Source organism: Dinoponera quadriceps, unplaced genomic scaffold, assembly GCF_001313825.1.
Source record: "Dinoponera quadriceps isolate SergipeBrazil2010 unplaced genomic scaffold, ASM131382v1 scaffold1115, whole genome shotgun sequence".
In the NCBI taxonomy this organism is placed as follows: Eukaryota; Metazoa; Arthropoda; class Insecta; order Hymenoptera; family Formicidae; genus Dinoponera; species Dinoponera quadriceps.
The window spans coordinates 440,550-462,575 of NW_014555233.1; the positions used below are offsets into that span (position 1 = coordinate 440,550).

The 22,026-nt window shown below is 39.8% G+C and overlaps 2 protein-coding genes and 2 long non-coding RNA genes across 4 annotated transcripts in view; 3 read left to right on the forward strand and 1 right to left on the reverse strand.

Moving 5' to 3' along the window:
• Positions 1-218: 218 nt before the first annotated feature.
• On the forward strand, positions 219-2,057 carry LOC106743624. The gene is made up of 5 exons (XR_001374385.1): positions 219-459; positions 592-904; positions 999-1,105; positions 1,340-1,426; positions 1,537-2,057. It is a non-coding gene; the product is annotated as an uncharacterized LOC106743624 (long non-coding RNA).
• Positions 2,058-2,118: 61 nt separating this feature from the next.
• On the forward strand, positions 2,119-4,278 carry LOC106743625. The gene is made up of 2 exons (XR_001374386.1): positions 2,119-2,558; positions 2,658-4,278. It is a non-coding gene; the product is annotated as an uncharacterized LOC106743625 (long non-coding RNA).
• Positions 4,279-4,365: 87 nt separating this feature from the next.
• Positions 4,366-11,570, reverse strand: LOC106743622 (2-phosphoxylose phosphatase 1). Its single transcript, XM_014617643.1, has 4 exons — positions 11,165-11,570; positions 9,479-9,646; positions 8,285-8,850; positions 4,366-6,129 (listed from the first exon to the last, which is right to left on the reverse strand). The coding sequence occupies exons 1-4, from the start codon at positions 11,253-11,255 to the stop codon at positions 5,407-5,409; spliced, it is 1,548 nt and encodes a 515-aa protein (XP_014473129.1). The 5' UTR covers positions 11,256-11,570; the 3' UTR covers positions 4,366-5,406.
• Positions 11,571-18,805: 7,235 nt separating this feature from the next.
• LOC106743660 (patched domain-containing protein 3) overlaps positions 18,806-22,026 on the forward strand; it is a 29,076-nt gene continuing 25,855 nt past the window's right edge. Inside the window, exon 1 of the mRNA XM_014617719.1 lies at positions 18,806-19,249. The gene's annotated coding sequence lies outside the window, so the exon portion shown is untranslated. The remainder of the gene's footprint in view (positions 19,250-22,026) is intronic.

Consider the following 22,026-nt stretch of genomic DNA (forward strand, 5'->3'; position numbering starts at 1 on the left):
TGTTACCGATGCCTTCCTCCAGTATCGCGTGGTTGCCTGATCTTCAGGTGCAAGAGAGCTCGCACGCAGCAACACGAGTGAATTCGGCCGCTCCGCCGTAATTGCCGCGATTTCCGCTGTGCGGCGACGCGCCCACCGGCTCGCTCGCGAGAAAATGTATTCCCGCGAGGTATATCTCTCTCTCTCTCTCTCTCTCTCTCTTTCTGCATACAGGCATCTTTACGGTTTCAGAGTGGTACACGTGCGTATCAATTTCTCACGTTATAATTGGACACAGTCCAATTATAAGTCGCTTTCGAGGGATCTTAGAAATGTCTCTGGGCACACACGGTTCTATCGTCCAATTATCCAGTGGGCGATCTTGTTTACTCGTGTTTATTACCACTGAATAGAGAATGTGACCGAAACGCTTGGTATACAGGCCATTTCGTAGGAAGGAAGGAAGGAAAGAAACGTTTGGTATTCTTTTTTACATGTACATGCATTTGCATCAGTTTTGATGTCTAAATAAAATTTATTTATGGCATTAATTTAAACATGCTTTGGCTCTTTACGGCCTTATATTTGACGTGATTAATTTGTTCTTTTAAGGAAATGAATTCGGAATATGCGACAATGGTAAAGGAGCTTCTAAAAAAAACACAGCGAGCTTAGCGAAAACCTTCTTGAGGAAAAAACAAGTTCCTTCAAGGAAAAGACTTCCTAGAGAAAATGCTGCTTGAAGAAGAAAAGCTCCTTCAAGGAAAAGACCAAGGTCTCTCGGGAAAAAGGCTTCCTGGACAAAATGCTGCGTGAAAAAAGGGACAAACTTCTCCAGCTTCAAGAATTCCATCAAAGAGGAATGGATCTTAAAATTAAGTTGATTGAGTCACAACATAATACGGAAATAGTAAAAAAAGAACTGGTAATTATATCTTTTAGACCTTAAATTTAGCCATGCCATTTAATATCGTCTTAAGAATTTATCTTAATATTTTACTTTTACTGTATTCTTTTAGGCTGATGTAAATGCATAACATTTATTGGATATTCAAGCGTTCGATATATGTAGTGTTTTGGAGAAATTTGATAGCAAAATGTTTAGCTCTTATACTGTGTCAACTAGGTATGAAAAATGGAAACTCTATATTAGCATATCAGAAGTTATTAATATCCTGAAAGAAGTTGGCTTCACTGATATAACAGAATTAGCAAACATTGCGGTTTCATTATATAAAAAAATTAAGTACTGCAGTACATGAAATAGAAGATAAAAAAGTTAATGTTAGGTCAACATATCTAATAAACGATGAATGGAAGCTGATTACAGCTATTTGGAACTTTTACCCGCTTCCTACAGGATCATTAAGGAAACGTATAGAGAATGGAGAAGAAATTGTAGTTGAAAAACGCGCAGGCCTCGAATCATGAGATTCCTATCGAGAGGGTACGAAACATTCCTTATGTGATTTCAATACAGAGCAGATAGCATAACGCGATGTGACATTGTATTATCAGAAATATATTTATTTATAAATATTAATTTCCTTTTTACAGTTGCAAAATTTCTACAGCAAGTATCTGCGAGTAAACAGCAAACGAAAAGCATTAGCCTATCAGAAGAGATATTGTAGAGCTGTGTATAATCGGCGGTTTTCAGTATTGCAAGGAGAATACGCTGTACATTCTCGCGCAAATAACTCAATAAGTCAACGTTCGGGCACGCAGTTACAACACGGAAAGGTGCGTCTCAAGATCGTTGTATTAATGGTTATTGATACAATCAGAATGAAGTGGCTGTTCGATCGCCGGCGAATGAGGAGACAGGCAGGCACCAATGTTCTTATGGATTTTATCGACCAGTTAATGGAGAAGCCGCTTACGAGATAGCCTATGTTTAATCATTCTCCGCCTGTTAGGGAAAGAGCGACGACGAAGTAAGTAGAACAATTGTCAAATAAATTACATTTTTAGTCAAGAAATGCCGCAATATAAAAATGCTAATAATTGTTTCTTATATTTTTTTTTTACTTAATATAATTTAAGATAATTATATGTAATTAAGGAATACCTCGTTGAAATTATATTGATTATATTGTCATAAGTAACATTTAAAAGATTCTAATCAGTGGCGTTTGTTTATAAAAATGTTATCAACAAGAAGTTATTTAAAATGTTTATAAAAAATTGTATTAACAAAACAAAGAAAACAATGAATTGCGAAAGTTGAATTCGTTAATCTGAACCCCACAAAGTATGAAATGTATGCTACTTCTGTGAATTTTGACATGAATTATCTTCAAGCGATGTTTTGGTCACAAACATATGAAGATGAAGGTAGTCGGCGAGGTGCTCCTTAATATATTATATGCATAATTACCAAATTTAACATGTATATTACTAACCGTTATTCATATGTCACCCGTCGATCTCTCATGACATACCGACGTAACACGTACATATGGCAGCGATTTTTTATGTCAACTTAGCAAATTAAGTTTATCCTACAGAGTTACAAAAAAGCAAGACAGTCTGTAGAAAAGGTTCCTCAAGTGAACCGTGAACGAATGTATTAGAAAGTACGCATTCTATATATCATATTAAAATATACTATAATTTGCATGTAAATTACATGTTTTAGTAAATGTTGCGAACTAAACGATTTTATACTTGAACAGTATTACCAACAAGTAAGAAACTTCCAACAGACGGTCGAATCAGCTATGACGGACTCTGGAATTAGTCATATCATCTCAGAATAACATTACATGTATATTATTAGTACATCTAGAAATTTACCTGTACAGTGTTAGCATTAAGTGTTGTTATTTAATTGTTAAAACGGTGCATTGTAGAGGTCGTATTTTTTGAACTGGTTCTTTAAAAGTTTACGATTTAGAAATTTTTAGATCTTTAGACACATATCGATTTTTGGATTTGTCCAATTTTGAATTTGTATATTTTGAAGAAATTAATATATTAGGAATGCTAATTTCAGGAAGAAAAAGCTTTTATATGAATTATATCTCGTTGAAATTTAATTCAATTCTTATTGAATTTTAATGAAGTTATTAATGAAAAATTTTACCTTTAATCAGTTTTCTCTGTCTCATCATCTTTCAGTGAGAAGTTTTCTTTATATTATTTACTATTTACTTTCCCCCTTTTTGAGAAATACGACCTATATTTTACACTAAATTGCAGTCGTTGAAAACCGATCTGCATGGGATTTCTATTTCCGTTGGACCGCACGGTTTACATCGTACCGATTATTCGTCAACACTTGATGATGGAATGTAAATTTCGTCAGGTCGGCCGGAAGTAAACGAAACTGGGCATTTATACAAATTCTGTAATAGACTGTCGATTTTATATTTTTTTAACTCGCGTACGAGACTGTAGAATCATGGTATTTATCTCTCATTGATTGCGGTGGCAAAATTTCGACACGTCACCACTAAATTATGAGAAATCGGTCGTCGTTAATGGATGAGAATGGATGTTTGCGTGTAAAATAGTTTTTAGGGTTACAAAATACGCACAAGAGAGGCTTTGATCAGTTATCGGTGGAAGAAAAACAATTTTTCGAAAATTATAATTAGCGTTAGATGTTGCGTTTTCCGTTCACGATGATGCGGACTGTAGATTATATTGTAAGTACGAGTGAAACCTGCGTGCCTTGTACGCCATAAAGCGCGTCCATTATTTATTAATCGACGAATTGTAATAAGCTTTTTATATATCGCGGGTTACATTCAATATAAACACTTTCTGTGAGATCTGTAATAAATAATCGATCTTTTAATGCTTATGAATATACTGCAATTAAATATGTACATTATATGGATCAAAATGGTGTCACTAATTGCTCACATTTACGTAAAAGTTACATTTCGTTTTAGGTTGCGATTATATTAAAGTCTGCTAATATTTGCAGCTTCCGATATTATGATATGATTTTGTCATGTATTTTATATACTATACTTTTTAAAATATTGCGGCGTAATCATCGTGACGCGAACAACGATTTTACGATTAACGCTATTGAGTGGACCGTTATTGAGTGGATGCGACCGTGTTATTCATAAATACAAATTTCCATCGATCCGGACCCCTAAATTTAATTATTACCTACTCGAGAGGTAGAGGCATAGTCATAAAAAGAGGCTCGTCGTACAAATATTTTGTTTAAAACCTGATCGATCTTGTTTATTAGTCTCATTCTGCTGTATATATAATTGTCTGTTACAGTTGATTATATTATTGATGTATATTAATAAACGGGGAAGAAATACGAGACTGCGCGTTTTCAGTATGTATATATTCTCTCGGAGCACTATTTACATATATACAATAGAGTGTGTGATAAAATATATGATAATCGATTAATCGGTTCGTTAGCGCTACCTCTTCCCTGGATTTGTCTAAACGTACATTAAAATCTTAAATGTAATCTATAAAGATAAGGCTTGCTCCTTGCTAAGAGATGACAATTTATATATTCCCTTTCTCTTAATTTTCTGCAATTTGCTCATATAATTCTTGCGACAATTGTTCTTAAGTTTTTATAACTGTGCGTTTGTATAGCAAGTATGTGTGTGTATGTGTGTGAAAATCCAAATCATATATTTTATCTCGAATGTAGTAGAAATAAGATAGAATGAGAGAGGAAGGGAGAAAAAGAAAAAGAGATAAAGAGCGAAATAGTGAGAAAGTTTGGTGTTTGAGCGTTACGAAATAATGGAAATGGAAAATATCTTTCTGCTTTATCTCGGAGAAATAGTTTTCAAGTCCCGTATATTCAACCGAACTAACAAATTAAGAGAAGTTTATCAGGAAGATCAAAAAAGATTATATCTTCTGAGACATTTTTCTCGAATGTCAATATTAATTACTTTCACGTTAGTTTAGTATTTTTTTAAGTCTATAACCGCGCACGTCGTGCTTAAGTCGGAAATGTGTTCGACCCACTCGATCGAGCATTCGTCTAGCATGCAAAAAGTGAGTTAAAAAGAATCGGTAAAAATTCATTTCGTGAAGTTTGAAACTTCTCGCGGAACAGTGATTAGTCCTGCAGTTTATCGGATCTGCTAACTCTATTCCTTCCTACTTCCTACGGATTAGTTTCGCCTCTAAGACGGCGCCCAATCGGGATCGTTAAGAAGGGACAATCGCCCTCGCTTAGAATTAAGGTATATTAAAGTGACACTCGTCCTCTCTATTTCACGTTTGGCATTCGGATACGTCGCTAAGTGTGTGCGCTAATATATCGAGAGTAAAAAGAGATAAAGGGTAATCCAAAACTGTGAAAACTTCGAGTCTCGACTTCGAGGAGACGACGTGTCTCTTTCCGTCTTCTTTTCTGTAAGATCACCAAAATGAATTTCCGTCAATTCCCTTTAACGCGTCCGATTCTCGTCGCGGATTCTAACGCATCTTGTGGCTCGAACAAGCGTCCTTGAAGTTGGTCGCGTTGAACGGCACGAAGTAGTCGTCGTGCAGTTGCCTGACGATGTTCTCTATCGGGCACAGCTTGACGGCCTTCCTGCCCGTCTGCTCGCCGTCGTCGCTGTAGGTGTTGGCGTTCTTGCAGAACGGGATCTTCGGGGTGAGGTCTCGGCCGTTGGCGACCACGCGAAAGTAGAAGTCGCTGGCCAGACGATTGTCGTTTCGCGGATTGATCTTGTATACCTCGATGACGAGCCTAGAGGCGTAGTGTGTCGCCATATCCGAGACTATCCCGAGGGCCGTGGCGAGGTACTCCAAGGTCTTATCGTGGCCGGAGTAGAAGACGACCTTGGGCCTCGCCTCGGAGATGATGCGCAGCATGAAGGTGACGATACCGCGCAGCATCCCGTACGCCTTCAGCAGCCCGTACTTGATGCGGCTGCTGCTCTTGGCGACCTGCTTCGACTCCCAGTCCGTGTAGGCGAAGAGCCCGGTTACGTGGTCGCTCTTCACGCACGTCCGTTGCGTGTCGAGGTCCGCGCACGGCAGCGAGGCCCCGTGACACACGTACGTCAATAACGCGTCCCTCAGCGTGTTGGGATCGCAGTTCTGCGCTTGTTCCGGAAGCTCGAACACCGCACTCGCCGCCTGCCTGATCAGCTCGCCGACGGCCGGATGAGATTTCAGGTGGCTGGAGGTCTCCTGGCGAAAGTCAGAACTAGAGCCGTCAATTATTCCGGTATTTCGAAGCTTCGAATAATGAACATCGAAGCTTCGAATCTCCGAGATTCGAAGTTCGAGTGTCAAAGCCTGCGAAAGAAAACACTAGCCCTAGTCAGAACAACTTGGGCATGCGGGTAATCACACGATTGTAGGTATTTACATTCTGTCTAATAAGAGCGTAACGGACATAACTTTTAAACTATTTGTTATTATAAAAAAATGAAAAAGATTACATATGTACTACATAATCGGTACTACATCGCTTTTGTATTAATAAGTCGTTCAATCACCGGCATTATCAATTATCGCCTGACATCTTCTAAGCATACTTCCCATCAATTTTACAACACACTCTCGAAATAAAGATCGCCATGTCGAACGAATCTATTTCATCGTGTATAATTTTTTCCACGCAACTTTATCTTCATTACTGCACAGACATTTTCAATAGGACTGGCGTCTGATGACTGTTACGGCCAAACTTAGTGTTTCAATAGATGGAAATATTATCTACACGTCTGTAAAGTTAGAAAATAATTGACCATTCAGGAGCTGAGATTCGCGACTAAAGATGACATTTTTTATACGTATTGCTTGATATTAGTGTGATAGGCGTGTATAATTCTAAAAAATCGAAAACTTAAAAATAAAACGAAATTTGAGAAGTGGGACAAGTTTCCGATAAGTCCCGAAATATTAAAAGAAGTTATAACTTTGCGAGATTTCATTAGTCTTTCGATATTTCGGAAGATTGTCCGTATTCAGTTTTGAGATTGTGACCTCGGGATATTATATGCTTTCCCTATTTCAGGAAAGTTGTATTTCAGCAAATTGTCTCGGTATTCACGTTTGGGATTGTGACTTTTTGGGATGTTGTCCTACTTTTTAAATTTCGAAACTTTTCGGGAATATGCATGTTTCTACTTTTAACTTTTATTTTCAATTTTTTCTAAGTCACATTTAGGATTTTAACGGAAAACTACTATAATATTAAAGATTAATAGAGGCATTATACGAAAATTTCAGAAGTATTGACCACTTTGTCTCGAAAATATAGCCATAAGAAATTTACAATTTATAATAATACCCGCAATATATGTACATTTACACATATTCAAATATTTATGCATCACTTTCTATTACACCTCTATTAGCTCAACGTATAAATAACATATAAATAAAGCATTATTAAGAAAAATTAAAAAATCAATAATATCTCCATGTTTGTAATATTGCGTGTATATTTCTGTTAATATCGCGTAAAATTAACATTTATTACTTAGATAGTTAAATAAAGTTACAGGAAAGTATGATTTTTCAATAAATAATGCATTTTAAATCCGGCACTCTACAGACCAACTACTTTAATGCGACATTTTAATCGTTGAACAACAAAGCATAAAACATCGGCGTTCCTTTTATCGGTAAAAAAAATGTAACGGTATGCTCTTCAATATATTCCGGCACGGTCCGTGCATCAAGTGCGATATATATCCGTGTGTCATGAGTGGTGTGCAGACAACGGACGTTTTAGAGAGAGATTTATTTTCGTCGAAAAAAAAGTTATCATCGTCTGTAAGTTTAAATCACACGGCTGTGTGAGAAACACAAATTCTAAGCATCACATGACAGGCAAGACACCTCGAATAGTGGCCTGAATAACTTTATTGGATGTTCTAAGAAAGTAGAAAGAGGAGCTATATCTTTTTAACATTGATTATTTAATATGTTTATCTGAGAAAGTGGAATGATAGATTTCGGATGATCAAAGATTTGCGAACGTCACTCCATCACGGATCTGAGAAAAGATTCAAAGAGAACACGGAGAGGCAATGTCTCTTATAAGCGGATTCTGCATATTTTTTTTAGAAAGCAAATCGGTTAACCGAAAGAAGTAGTTTGACGATGTAAGTTTAAGTTACTTTGCATAATTATTCGCAAAGTTTCTGTATCTTCCTAATTTTATAGGACGCGACTTGCCACGATTTCATTCCTAACAAATATATTAATTATCTGGCGTTTGACCTATTTCTTTTTGTTTTCTTTCACGTTTATTCTCTTATAAGGCGATTTGCATATTTCGATCATTTCATTTCTTCCGTATCTCGTTATTTTGTTTATTCTCTTAGCTTACCTTCAAGTATTGCTTCAAGAACTTCTCGGCGGCGGGACAGGCGCACTCGTTGTTGCAAAACGCGTAGCTCTGACTCTCCTGCAGGCTGATCCTCGCCAGGCTCTGGAAGCCGTCATTCTCGAAGAGCGCGTAAAGCAAGGCAACAGCGCTCTGTACAGTCCTCCGGTAGGAAGTGCTGTAGACGATGATGTCCTTGCCGAAGGAAGTACTGTTGCCGAGGTTCAGCTTGTGGTAGTACGCGTTTCTCAGCAAGATTCCGGTTTTCAGCAATTGCAGGATACCCAACGTGGTTAACTGGCCGATTTTGCAATCGCGCGCGTTCGCCGGCAATATGGGTAGCCCGTGAAACGGTCCCAGAAACTGAGCCCAGGCGGTCTTGGAGTAACTCGACACGTTCTGCACGAAATTCACGTAATTTTCGTAGATCGTCTCCAATTCCGTCGCACTGCCGACTTCGCCGCCGCAATTGATGTTACTTATGTTTCGTATGTGCGTTAAAGGGCCCCTGTCTCCGTGGCGAATGAAAATCAGCACACCGCCCAGGGTCAGGTTGCCGTCAACTCTCCCTGTTCCGTGAAGGAGGCGTGCAATCAACATATTATGCGTACAAAATGCAACCGACGCAATTTTTTACTTTAGTCGAAGTGAGATTACGTTAGTTCTTAGCGTTTTACTTCGTGATTTTTCCGACAGACGGCGAAAGCTGAAATTTGTAAAATATATCGGAGGGAATATGCAAAGGGGGAAAATTAAGTTCCATGTACTTTGTAAAGTTTCTCAAGTTACTCAACTCTCTGGGTGAAGAGGTAGAAGAAAATATCTCCATGTAAATTAAAAATCCGTCTTTTCCGTTATATGCTTTTACGTTGTACATCATTAGTCAGTAGTTGTGTGCTCTTTCTAAAGTTTGCCAAACGGAGTCTTATTATTCATGGCGAACGTAAAATTGTTTAAATCGTATTTCTCAGCCGGACTTGACTCTGTTACATAACTGTGCAATAGATTGATATACAGAGAATTTTGATTTTATACGCGCAATATTTCGTAATGTATTGATCTCGTATGAAAATATCTATATCGTGACTATATCGTAAGATTCTCTTTTTAGTGACTATATCGTAAGATTCTCTTTTTAGCTATTGAAACGTTCCAAATTTTCATACGAGAGTTTAAAACGATAATTGTATGGCCTACCTTCGGTATCCGCGACTATCTCGTGCGGTAAATTGCAGAAACGGAAGATCTTCTTTGTCTTTGCGTCCGGCTTTAAATTTCTCGGGAACTCTCGAAGCGAGAAGTCGTTGCTTAAAACTCTTGTTTGCACCGAGGTTTTCTCGTCTACGCCGATATATTTGTACATACCTGCGTAACAACATACAAAGGAATAAAATTAAAATCGGAGGCACTTGGCATGTCCGAATCGCGTAAAAGCTCACGCCAACGTAACCGAGAAATGTCGAGTCCCACTCGAAATCTACAGAATATTTTAATGCAATTAATATGATACGATATATATAATTTATCGAGGCTCGTATTTTAATGAGACTCGGACACGCTAACTATTCCCAACTCTCCACTTTAAATTTACTCTTTTCTGAAACTTCCCGTCGCGAAAGAAGCCTCGAAATTAATAAAAACTTTTAGTACGCATCCATAAATGTTTACCTTCTGATATTTGTATATAAAACGTGTGCTTTCGCGACTAAATTTATGTATCCTTAGCTGATATTCGCGATATTCAAATATTATTATTTTTGCAGGAATTAGTCTCGCTTAACGTAACTTCCTGATATCATTCTTCCTTGCGGAAGATAAATGTCCCAACAGCCTGCTCTGAATTTTTTTATATAAATACGTTTCAATTAATAAGTACTTTTAGTTTCATACTTCTTGCTGCATACAACTTTGGACGTTATTTACGTGCTTTTTATTTCTCTCCACTCATTTGTCATACCTGTCGACGAACGTGATTAAACGTTTCCCTTATTTATGAGAAAAGTAGAGCAAAATAGAGTCGTTGTCATAATGTCACGTGATAACATTTAGCTGCACAATCCATTATTGGAAAACTGCAGTGCGTTCTATTATTATAGTTCCATCATTAAAAACTGAGGTGACGAGCGCAGAAGCACATTTAAGTAGCCGCGCGATAACGCGTCTCTCTGCATACTGTATCTAAAAAGAAATCTCTAGTAATCCTGTGTCACGAGGGTTTAAATATCTTAAAGACCACTCTTGGCGAGCTGATAATCGATTGCGTAAATGTTACCAAGGTCTTTTACATTGAAGGTCTTTCAATTAAAGTTCAAGAGAAATCCTGCGAATTACTAAAATACAAAACGAACAGAGAAAATAATCTGTTTCACTCCACGTGCGAATAAACACCGAGTTCTTGAGGAAGAAACTTTGAAAAAAAATAGGAGAAACTTAGGAACTTTCCGAACTCGAGCATTTAACGTTCTTAATTAAACCGAAGGGAAGAACGACGAAGTTAATGTGGCAAAGTTCGTGGCAAACATGCGGGTCAGTTTGCACGTCGAAATCCAGCCCGGTGAACGCCAATTAACAGTAACGTTACAACAATGTAACAATTTCTCACTCAACAATGTATCAATGCAACTGTTACAACTCATGTTATATTGCATTTACATCGTTAGCGAGAGAGATTATAACATCGATGTGATGTTAATTGGTCGTTTGCCGGATAAATTCGCGCCGAAATCAGAAACGGTCGCGCACTCGTATCTCGGTCACCGGACGACTTTTCGGGCCGTTGATTTCTTTTTCCGTTCTAACGAGGACCGTCCGTTTACCCGACCCCGACTGCCTCCCGTGCTTACCGCAGTGCACGAAATTAGCGACAAGAGACTGTTGTATTACCAGCGACCAGCAGGAAGATCCATACGCTCAGGATCACGTAGCAGTAGAACGCCTTGTGTTGGTAGGACAGCCGGACCATTTCTGCGAGCATCCCTCGGCGGTTTCGGGCCCCGCGGGACCGATTCGCAGGCCAGAGAGCGGTAACGACGTCCCGTCACGACGACGAGGAGCGACACGACGAAGACGAGGAGGTTGGTTTGCCGTTCTGCTTGAGGCCGATCGAAGCTGCATCTTCAAGCACCCTTCGTCCACACTTTCCGCATATTTGTCGGCAGCCCAGCGACGCACCTGATCACCTGATCGACGATGCGAATGATCCCAGCCGACAACGATGGCAACGAAGACGACGACAGCGACAACGACGACGACGGTAGCGGGAAAAATCGTCGACTTCCCTGCGCGTCTTCCCGAGGTGGAACTGCCGGTCTCGACATGGCGATAACAGGGGTAGATATGCCAGGGTGTTCCAAGCGCAGGCGCTACCACCGCCGGCTCTACCCTCCACCCCCTGAAGAATCGAGTAGTTTCCCGCGATGGGATGGTCGGTCTACAGAGTGGCTTTCTCGCAACGTTTATCGACCTTCTTTTATCCGCGCGGTTATCAATTGGAAAGCCCGGTCAGCAAAAGCCGGTCGGTTATGCACTTTCTGTCGAGAATGGAGTTTCTCGTCGCCTCGCGAAATATTAAAAATAGATCCCTCGATACGATCGCGTGTGGGCTTTCTCTGACAATTACTCGGGCCGAGAGGCGAGAAAACGGGGGGATGGCCGGCGGATTATTCGACATCCTGCGCGTCTGACCGACTTTTACATGAGGCATAATCTCCTCTTTAACGTGTACACAAAGAATGACATTTTTTTTCTCCGGCGTAAATTACTATGACACAATCACGCACACACACACACACACACATGGCGATCGCGAGGTCTCTTCAAGCTTGCCTTGCCATGGAGCCGTCTTTAATCTCGTCTCCCCTCCTGAGAAGGAGCTTTCGATTCTGCTCGCATGAGACGGCTGAAATGAAGGATCAAAACCGGCGTGATTCTCTCTTCGCTCTTTTGGCTCGACATTTTTTTTTTTATATTTGCTCACATTCCAATATGAGACGTTATTCCGATATGACGTTACGACGTTTCAATGCCACGCGCGCGCGTATAGACGATCTCCACGGTTATTCATAACGATAGAACAAGCAGGAAGTATCCCTGGATCAGCCTCGATGGTTTTTACTTTGAAAGTTTTTATCCTCTCAGCTTTTGAGAAGTTGCGTTCGTTGCATAAGCGGTTATTATTAGAACTCGGATATCGCGAAGGAGTCAGCCGTGATAATTTCTACTACAAGTAGTAAACTGCTCGTCGCGAAAGATCACTAGGGCTCCGGTATCGTGTAAATATTTCTCCGCTATATAGCACGCGCGTGTCAGCCGAAGGCCGGATTTATAACAGAAGCGCCGCAATCAGATATCCGAGTTTGGTCAAAATCAATTAGATCGTAATTGCGGAGTTAATCGCTTTCAGATTGGTGGTACGCGGTTGTCGATCTCTGTACGGGATCGACACCCAAGCCCGTATCCGCAACTCTTCGCGCTGTAAAATTAAAATCACACCGTATTTCGGCCCCTGGCATGGATCCCAGCGCCGGCGGGAGGGAAGAAGGAGAGTTCTTTAAATTGGGCAAGGCCTGCTAAGAGCTAAATGACCATGAAAAGCAAATCTCAGTTATTGCCGGCGAGGAAAGCGGATGCTGATGCTACCAGACGGCTTCGCCGCACTCTCGCCGGCCCAGCGGTAAATATATTCCGTTTAAGACTGATGGTTAGATTGTCCCGCAGTTGACGGTTAGTCTCGAGTTCTCATATCAGGGCAGTTGACGCGAGTTACATCGGCGCGGTTACATACCGAGTAATCGCGCCTGTCGTCTGCTATATCGTCGCCGGGCACGTAACTGTTATTGGTAATTGAACGCCCCCGCGACACTGTAAACTCAAACGATCCTCGGACGGGAGGCGATACTCCTTGTTAATAAGGACCCGACTCTGAAAGCAATGCCGAAGGCTTTATCTAGGCAAGGGGACGTGTCTTGATAAAGTGGTCGCGCATCGGCAAACGATCGATCAAAGGAGATTCGTTCGGTCTCTCTGTTGCATTAAGAGATTATTGCTGGAGTGTCTGTCTAGAGATATCCTACCGCCGTTGTCGCATAACTTATCGGAGGTAGTAGTAGCATAAATTGAGTTCTTTTAAGAATTTGTTGAAACCTGCGTTATACATTTAGGAAAAAATGTCTCGTGTAATTATACATAGAATATGTCCATGTTTAAAAATATATAATTATATATGATCATATATAATTATATATATGTATATATTTATATATAATCATATATAACTGCATAATAACTTTACATATAATTGTATATTTTTATATATTTTATATATGATTTTTAGGTGTAATTTTTATATTTTATATATGACGCCTGATATATATTTATATATAATTATATCTAATCGTATATGGAAAATTTTTTGCTGGGTTCTAGATTTAAATATAATCTAATTAACAGCGCAATTAGAAATAGATCAGCCATTTGGAAGCTGAGATATTCGCAACTAAAAACTTTTTATACGTATTCCTTGAGTTCAAGGTCCTATTTTTAACTTCTTTTTTTAATTTCTTTTAAATTTTAGAATTTTTATGAAAAACTATCGCGATATTAAGAATTATAGAGACGTTATAAAAAAATTTCAAACTATTTTATTTTGAAAATATTTATTTTTAAAATACAGCGACGTAAAGTTCGTAACTTATAATAAATCGAAATATGTATACATGTGCACATATTAGTTATATATCTGTTTCTATTATCTGTGTATTTCTATTAGATCTAATGCATTAAAATAGCATTAATAAGAAAAATAAAAAGTAATATTTTCGTATTTGTAATATTATATGTACATATCTACCTCAACTTCGTTTCAAATTAATAACATAACATTTATTATTTAGGTAGTGAAATGAATGTACAGGAACGTAATTTTGCTTGATCAATATTAAATTTATAGTTCCCTTGGAACGCAACTGAAAATACGACACTCTGCAATACAACCACCTTAAATTTTTATTTAATATTTTATTTCGTTAAAAAATGTTGACTTTGAATTCCGATGTGTATTTTATAATTTTTGTAATCTGTATAATCTATATAATCCATGTAATCTATATAATTATAATCTGTATTGAATACGTTGTACATGATTTTTATTGTATAGTTTGACTTTGTTCACAAATGTTGACTTTGTATTTTATCAAAAATGTTCAAACACCACCCGGTAAATACCGACTAACGACAATGTTATAATTTCTCCGTCAACAATGTAAGTGCAATATAACATGCGTTATATAAAACAGTTACATTGTTGAATGAGAAATTAAATAACGTTGTAATGTTACTGTTTGTTGGTGTTTACTGGACAATTTTAAATCACTCTGTAATTATTACGGTTTATTCTCTCCTCTGAGTGATTCTTCATCACGTGTTTTTATTTGTATTTTGCCGAATAATACGGGAACCGGACTTCGCATAAGCAGCACGAGGCTCACGAGATCGCGTATATAATGTCAACGACCTGTGATTTGATTTGATGGATAAACCTTGACTTTATATTCAGAGCATTGAGTCGTTAATATTAAATCATTCAGTAATTATCGTTTCAACATTGGAGCGTTTTATTAACATTTTTAACGTCTGTCACGTGTCCTCGAGAGACCAAAGCAGCGGTGTTGTAACGTACTGTACGCGTTACTCCGCAGAGAAAGAGAGAGGATAAACCGTAACAAGTTATGCGATAACTGTGGCGGGGTATTATTTTTAGACGGACACGCCGATCGTTTCGTGTTGAGACAGTTTGAGATCCGAGCGAAATAAATAATAAACACTCGGCCGTCACCGTCGCACGTCGCATCGTTATCGTTCGCTACAGTTCGAAAGTCTTTTCATAATTTCATGACCCCGGCAGCGAATATCGCGTAGAATTGCCTCAAACCGTTTCGATTACGAAGATCACTCGCTTCTTATTGCTGCCCACCAGCAATACCTTCAAATATCGCCAATCGCGCGCAAGCACGAGTGCACGAACCCTCACCGTCTCGTTATCATTATCACCATCATCGTCTACCCACGTGCCTGATCTCATAGCCTTGGCAAGATCATTGCCACCGTCACGATCGCACGGAATGTCATTGCAGTAATCATAACAAGCGCCTCCGTCGCGAATTGCGTAGTAGTCAAAATCGATGAATTCATCGGGCTCGACGTTGATCGGGCGAGTTCCTCTATGGAGGCAAAGTTGAACGCTTCAGGTTAAACTCGTCTGAGAAGGGCATGATTCATATATGTCGCAGTTTTTCGGCACTATTTATGCGTACTCGGTGAAATGCGCTCGATTCGAGTGATACATTAAAGCCAAATTCGAGATCTTGATCGAAGGAGTGTGCTTTTATTAGAGTTTGTAAAATTGAAGCGAGCGAGGGCAAGGCCGTCTGGAAGCTAAATTAGAGCATGTAATGTGTCAAATCAAGTCGTTCTTAAGGATGGAACCATCTAGAAGTACCATCGTCTCCGAAATTTCTAGAAATATCAACATCGCTCAGGAAAAGACAGAAAAGAGAAGGTGACAATTTAACATTAAAACATCAAGATACAATAATTTTTTAATAGAAAATGAAAATTAGTCAATCATATTAATTCAGACCGCTAAAGTGCGCAAATATTGCTTCTGAGAGATCGTTGTTTTTTAATACAAGTTAGGGCTGCGTTTCCATGAAAATATTAATACATATCATGAAAATATTAACAATTTTTTAAAGCAATATTTACAATACAAGCCATTAGGGAAATTAATAAATTCGGTGACGTAAACGAAGTTTTATCGGCTTGCGAATATACTACGCGAAAGTTAATAATTTAGATGAAAATGGAACGAAGTTTAAATCATTCGTTGAATGAACTCTTTTTATGTGCTTAAAGATGTATTGCCCATTAGTGCTATATTTTCAGTGGTACATCAAGGGGACAATTTATAAATTTAGTATTTATCAAGCAATATTACGTTCTTATGCATTTATTTCACTAAATTATTTACTTCATCTAAATAATAAATTTTAATTTGAAGCGAATTTAAATTCTGGATTTTGTGTATAATTTCTGTATATTAGTCTTTAGTACCATGGTAATTTTTTATTAGAATCTTATTTTTAATTTAGAAGATGTTAAAAATAGAAATAAAAAATAGTATGCTAAATCTTATGAAACGTGTGAAAAAGTATCAACTTTAGTTATAAATATTTCAATTCTCGAATGGTCAATAATTTAGAATTGCATAAGCAATGAGTTAGGTAATATTTCACTATCTACGCATTACAAGTTTATTGAATTCTTATCAAACTCACTTCACCTTATAACCTCCTTTAAAGTAGAACAACTTATGATCCAAAATCTCTCTGAATTACTGTCCAACTTTTGGTGTTACTTTTGAATGCAATGTGTCAAGATCAATTTGTAATTTCTTTATAATTTTTTTCATTATTTTGAGTTGTGGATAATGGCAGCCTTAAACTGTGTGACGTTGAATAAATTTTCGAGAGAGATGTTTCTCTCGGGAGATTTCCCTCGCGAATCCATAGGAATCGTAATCGCAGAGCCATCGAGTCGATCGTGCGCAAGAACGTGACGTAAACGGAGACGCAGGTCGCGCAGAGTATACTGTGTTGCAGTGGCTGGGTCGAAAGTTCTATCGCTCTTGTTGCAATCGGCACATGGGTGGAAGGTCAGCTGAAACAGCTTGACGCTTGTAAAGATAATATATTTATGGTGTCAACTTTCCTTTGTCCTCCTCGATGTGCGCATAATAATTCGTTATCATCGCCGAGCGCGCACAAGCTCGGCGATATTCCTCACCCATTCACTTTGATCCTCTGTCGAGAAATTGCGTATCGCACAAAGTATCTCGAATGTTTTGGACGTTATTTTGCTCGTGTGTTACTGCAAATAAAACCAACGATCAAGAACACAGCGCTAATAATCTCGTTGTTGGTGTCATATGTTTATTGGTAAACACATTCGGCGGTTATTTAACATTCAATATTAGAAATTCGAGGTGAATCACCTTCCGAGATGTAAACAGGCGATAAAATGATGTTCCTTGTTTAGTAATTTTAGCAATATTTCAACTAATACCTTCAATTAATACCTTTCAGGCTTATTAAATTAAATTGGCAAATTATTTCTGGTTTACGCACCAACTCTTCGGCGTATTAACCCTCATTCATCCTTCTTCCTGATCTGGGAAAAATTTGTTTTATACAATTAGATGTAACTATATATAAGGCGTCCTATATAGAATATATAATTATATATGAAGTGGTGATGCTAATTTATATATTATGAATATATATAATAAGTTATAAATAATTATTTATTAATATATAATTATATATTTTTATATATGGATATATATTATATATATAATTATAGAGAAATTTTGTTCGGAAGTTGGACATTATTTTTAACTAAATTTTTAGCAACCTAATTTCTTCCTTCGATTTATGACCGGATAGTCATCAGAATTAATTATGAACAATAAGATATATATTATATATGCGATGGTCTCTCTTTTAATAACCGCCGCTAACCGTCGCGCAACGTTCGGCTAACTTCCTGGCAGATTTTTCCGCTTTATCTGTAGCAGATTAAACTTACATTCACGCGACACTCGCGCTCCAAATGAAATTAAAACGCATTATCGAGAATGCGAACGTCGCGATTTCATGGCCGGATGTTATTTTCCAAGATATCGGCCAATGGAAACGACCGGTGAGGTTCCTCATGTATATATGTGTGCATGTATGTTGCAACGTATCGCACGTAAGAGAGCCCGAAGGATCGTTCGCGGGCGAATTACGTAAGCCGAACGAAAGCGGAATTTCAGACGCGTGCGACTTTTACGGGCGTTTTCCAAACGCCCCGTTTATGCGGATCGGCGTGCGATCGGCCAGCAAGGAAGTGCCAAACTAGATAAGCGCGCTGCCACATTCATTACTTCCGTCTACCGCGGATGCGCCACGCTTCAATGCATTCGAGTTGCATCGCCGAGAGAAGATCGGTTCATCTCCGAGATTATACAGGATGGTTCGCCATTACCGATCGTTTCTCTCTCGCACAATTTCAACCGTACGCTATAAATTCTACCTCTGCAATCACCCGGGGATCTCGTCTCTCATCTCGATCTCGTGTCGCGCGATCAATTTTCTTTCGCCGCTGCTCTTCATCTCTATTTCGTCGCAAATTTCCGATTTTTATCTAAAAGAAGCGATTCGGATAAATCGTCCGCAACTTCCCCGATGACTTTCATACTTTTCTCCCGCGATGAAAGTGAACTATACCGGAATGCCTCAACTTTTCCGGTAGAGACAGGGCGAGCGAGGGAAAGGGAGAGAGAAAGAAAAAGAGAGTGTGGGGAGAGGGGGCGGGGAAGAGAGATGCGAAGGCGTTTCTCCAAATCCACAAATTCACCGGCTACACATTGACGTCTCCCGCCGGCGTTGATTGATCTCTCACCCGCGAATGCTTCACGCCGCGAGTGGAGGTGAGGAGGACTCGGAGCGGCTCGGCTGCGAGCGCGAGTACAAGCGAGTGGGTACGAGCGGAATCTCGCACGGCGCGCCGAACAGTTCGAATCCCGCTTCCCGCGACGACGTTCGCCCGCGTACTCTACCACGCTCGCCTCGCACGAATTTCGATCTTCGATCATGATACGCGGACGGACGAAGACGTGCAGGTGAAACCGTGTGCCGCGCTGCCCGCCTTATCTGCCTGTCTACCTGTCTTGCTTTCGTAGAGAACAAGGGAGACACGCGCGCCGAAGTGCCGTAAAACAGGAAAGAAGGAGGAGGAAGTCGAGGGGATATAAGTTGCGGAGAAACCGGGATTTCGCCGGGAGGATATTTAATTGGTGGTGACAAAGTTTGTGCGAGAAGCTTGTGGACGGTTTAATCAGGCGTTTCCAGCTGGATTCGAGCGGCAAAGGTAATTCCATTCGACGCCCGGTGCGATCGGTAATCACGCGCGCGCTCACCGCTCGATTCCGGCGGAATTTGAATTTTGCGCGCTAGGATGTACGACCGCTCGCTCGGATCTCGAGAGTCGCTCTCTCGGTTTTCGGCCGATGTGAGTCAACAGGCCGACCGCGAGGGATCGGAGGAAATAAGCTAATGAGAGAATGCCGACGGAGATAAATCAATGTGAATGTGCGCGCACATAATTAACGTTAATCCGCTGGCGACGTTACGTGCGCGCGGACATGGCGTCGCGTATACGCGACGCGTCCATTAGCTTTTCCCCATGTTTCCCGATGTTTCCCTCCGCAATGCAAGATATGCAGGTGTTATTTCACGTCAGATACGATTCGAAGGGACTCGTGGTCTCTGTGGAGAAAGTTTTCCTTTTTTTTTCTTTTCTTTTGCCGAAAGCCGGAGTGTCGGTGAACGTACTGTAATCCGTTGAATATTCCTTCGGACACGGTAGGTGCTGATTGGTGCAACGTCAATAATAGTTCTGTTTATCCCGCGACCCTCTTGGCCCTTTTTTCTTGCGAGTCGTGCTTTTTTCTCCTTGAAAATCAAACAAGTACACACACTTCTTTGATGATTCGGTGAGACAGACAGAGAGAGAGAGAGAGAGAGAAAGCAGAGAATGGAAGTAATGATAGAAAGCGCCAAGCGCGAACGAACGGATCTGTTGTATATAGAATAATTAAGAAAATTGAATTAATCTCACGATCCGTCGGGCCGATATATAGTAACGACGCCTGTGGAGTAACCCGTGACAGTCTATCATATCATTCGTGATGTCTATTTACAAATTACAATGCGCACAATGCGATATGTTATTGGATTATTTTGTCGGCGCGGTATAGGCGAGAGGAAAGAAAGAAAAGTGTAGACACAGGAATGAAGGACGGAGACGCGTCTTACAGGATGCCTTTCCATGTTTAGGGCTAACGAGCGAATGCATGTTTCCTCGTTAAAGCGCCCTGTCTCGCGGAAGAGCGCTCAGTGAGCGCAGGCTGTGTAAACAGGAAGCGGATTCGTTATTACGAATATGTTATGCCCACACGGTTCGGTGTTAGTCATCGTTTATGGGCACTCGAGATTATAAGCACTGTCGCCAACTCACTTTCATGTTAAGCCATTATTCCAACACCGCTTATTAACCCATTAGAAGCCATTGTACCGTTTCTAAACAATAAAATAATGATGACTTCATGGTGGGAATCGCTACCGAGGAACCACAGATGTCAGATTTTGTGGAAGCGATTACGCGCGCGCGCCCACCTCGCCACGAGGCGAGAATATGTGTGTATTGTGGAATTAAGATCTCGTCTGTCCACGAGGAGATGCGAAACAGGAAACGCTTTTCCCACACAGAGACACTGTCCTGCCAAAATCTCCATTCTGAAGGAAATCGTCCATCGTGGACGGGCGTAAAAACGGTCGTAAGAATCCTCCCGAGTGTTACACAAATAAAAATTCACGTGCGTTTGATCTCTCAATAACGACTTCTTGGAAATATTGTTCCGTGATGTAAGCGTATAATTGGTCTGTGATAAATGTTGTATTATATCATAATAAGAGCGTCGAGTGCAGTATGAGCTGGTTCAATGTAGTTAAACGCAAAACGTTGCCGTTGGTTTTTACACAAGACTTACTCGCCGGTTACCGGCGTATCGGTTGTCTTCTTTTAACTGAAAAACTCGCGTTTTTCAGTAACAAATAACACATACATCGCAAACGACGTCTTATGTTTAGCTCGACGCATTGCAGCGGCAACGCAAAGATTTGGAGGCTGGCGGTGAAAAGTATCGCTCGCACCGACAACGGGTCAATCAACTGCGCTGTTGATATATTCCTTGAACATCGTCCCCGTAACAAATTGTTGACCTCGGAGGGTCGGTGGGGAATTGCATATTACTGACGCATCGGCAAATCAGTAGCGAGGGGACGCTGTTGATATTCACAAGGGCCTCCATCGATTATTTTCGTCGCGTCGCGAGAAAATCGCCAGAGAGAACTTCGTAAAATGTTGCTGCAAAGTTTCCATGATTTTCTACTTCCAAGCAGTTCGAAGGGAATCACAGCTGAAACGATCCGTTGAGCTTTCGATTATAGTATTTTTACTGGCAAGGATAATAAAAAATTTTGCGATATACGTATCATTGAACGCGCGTTACTTTTCTGACAGTTATAAATTATCTCGAGACGATTGTGGGGATTGAAAAGAAAATTACATTTTATTCGTTAGAAAGGAATCCGGTGAACCTTGGGAAAATATTACCAAGTGATTTCGAATAGAATGGAAAGAAATGAATAATTCAACGACATTTTTAAGAGATATGTGAAGCATACACAGAGGTTAAAACGTTTTATACTCGGAGAGGAGAAATATTAATACACAATATATTTAAGATACAATATTAATACACAATATATTTAAGATACAATAATTTCAAGATACAATAATCACTCAAAACGTCAGAGCCACAGCAGCTTCGTTGTATTGCTGCGCTGTATTGCAGGCACAGTAGACGCAATAGAGATGTGGTAACGTCCTCCGGAATTCTCGCTGGCTGTGCTTGGTTCTACCCTGCGTTCGCTGCAAACTCAGACGAGTTACTTTTATTAGCTGAAAATTATCATGCATACGCGTGTGTGTGTGTAGCAGTGCACCCAGCGCGACAATTTTACATACTCACGAGCGTTGAAAACGAAACGAGTGGACTTACGCAATTGACATCATTTTACAAT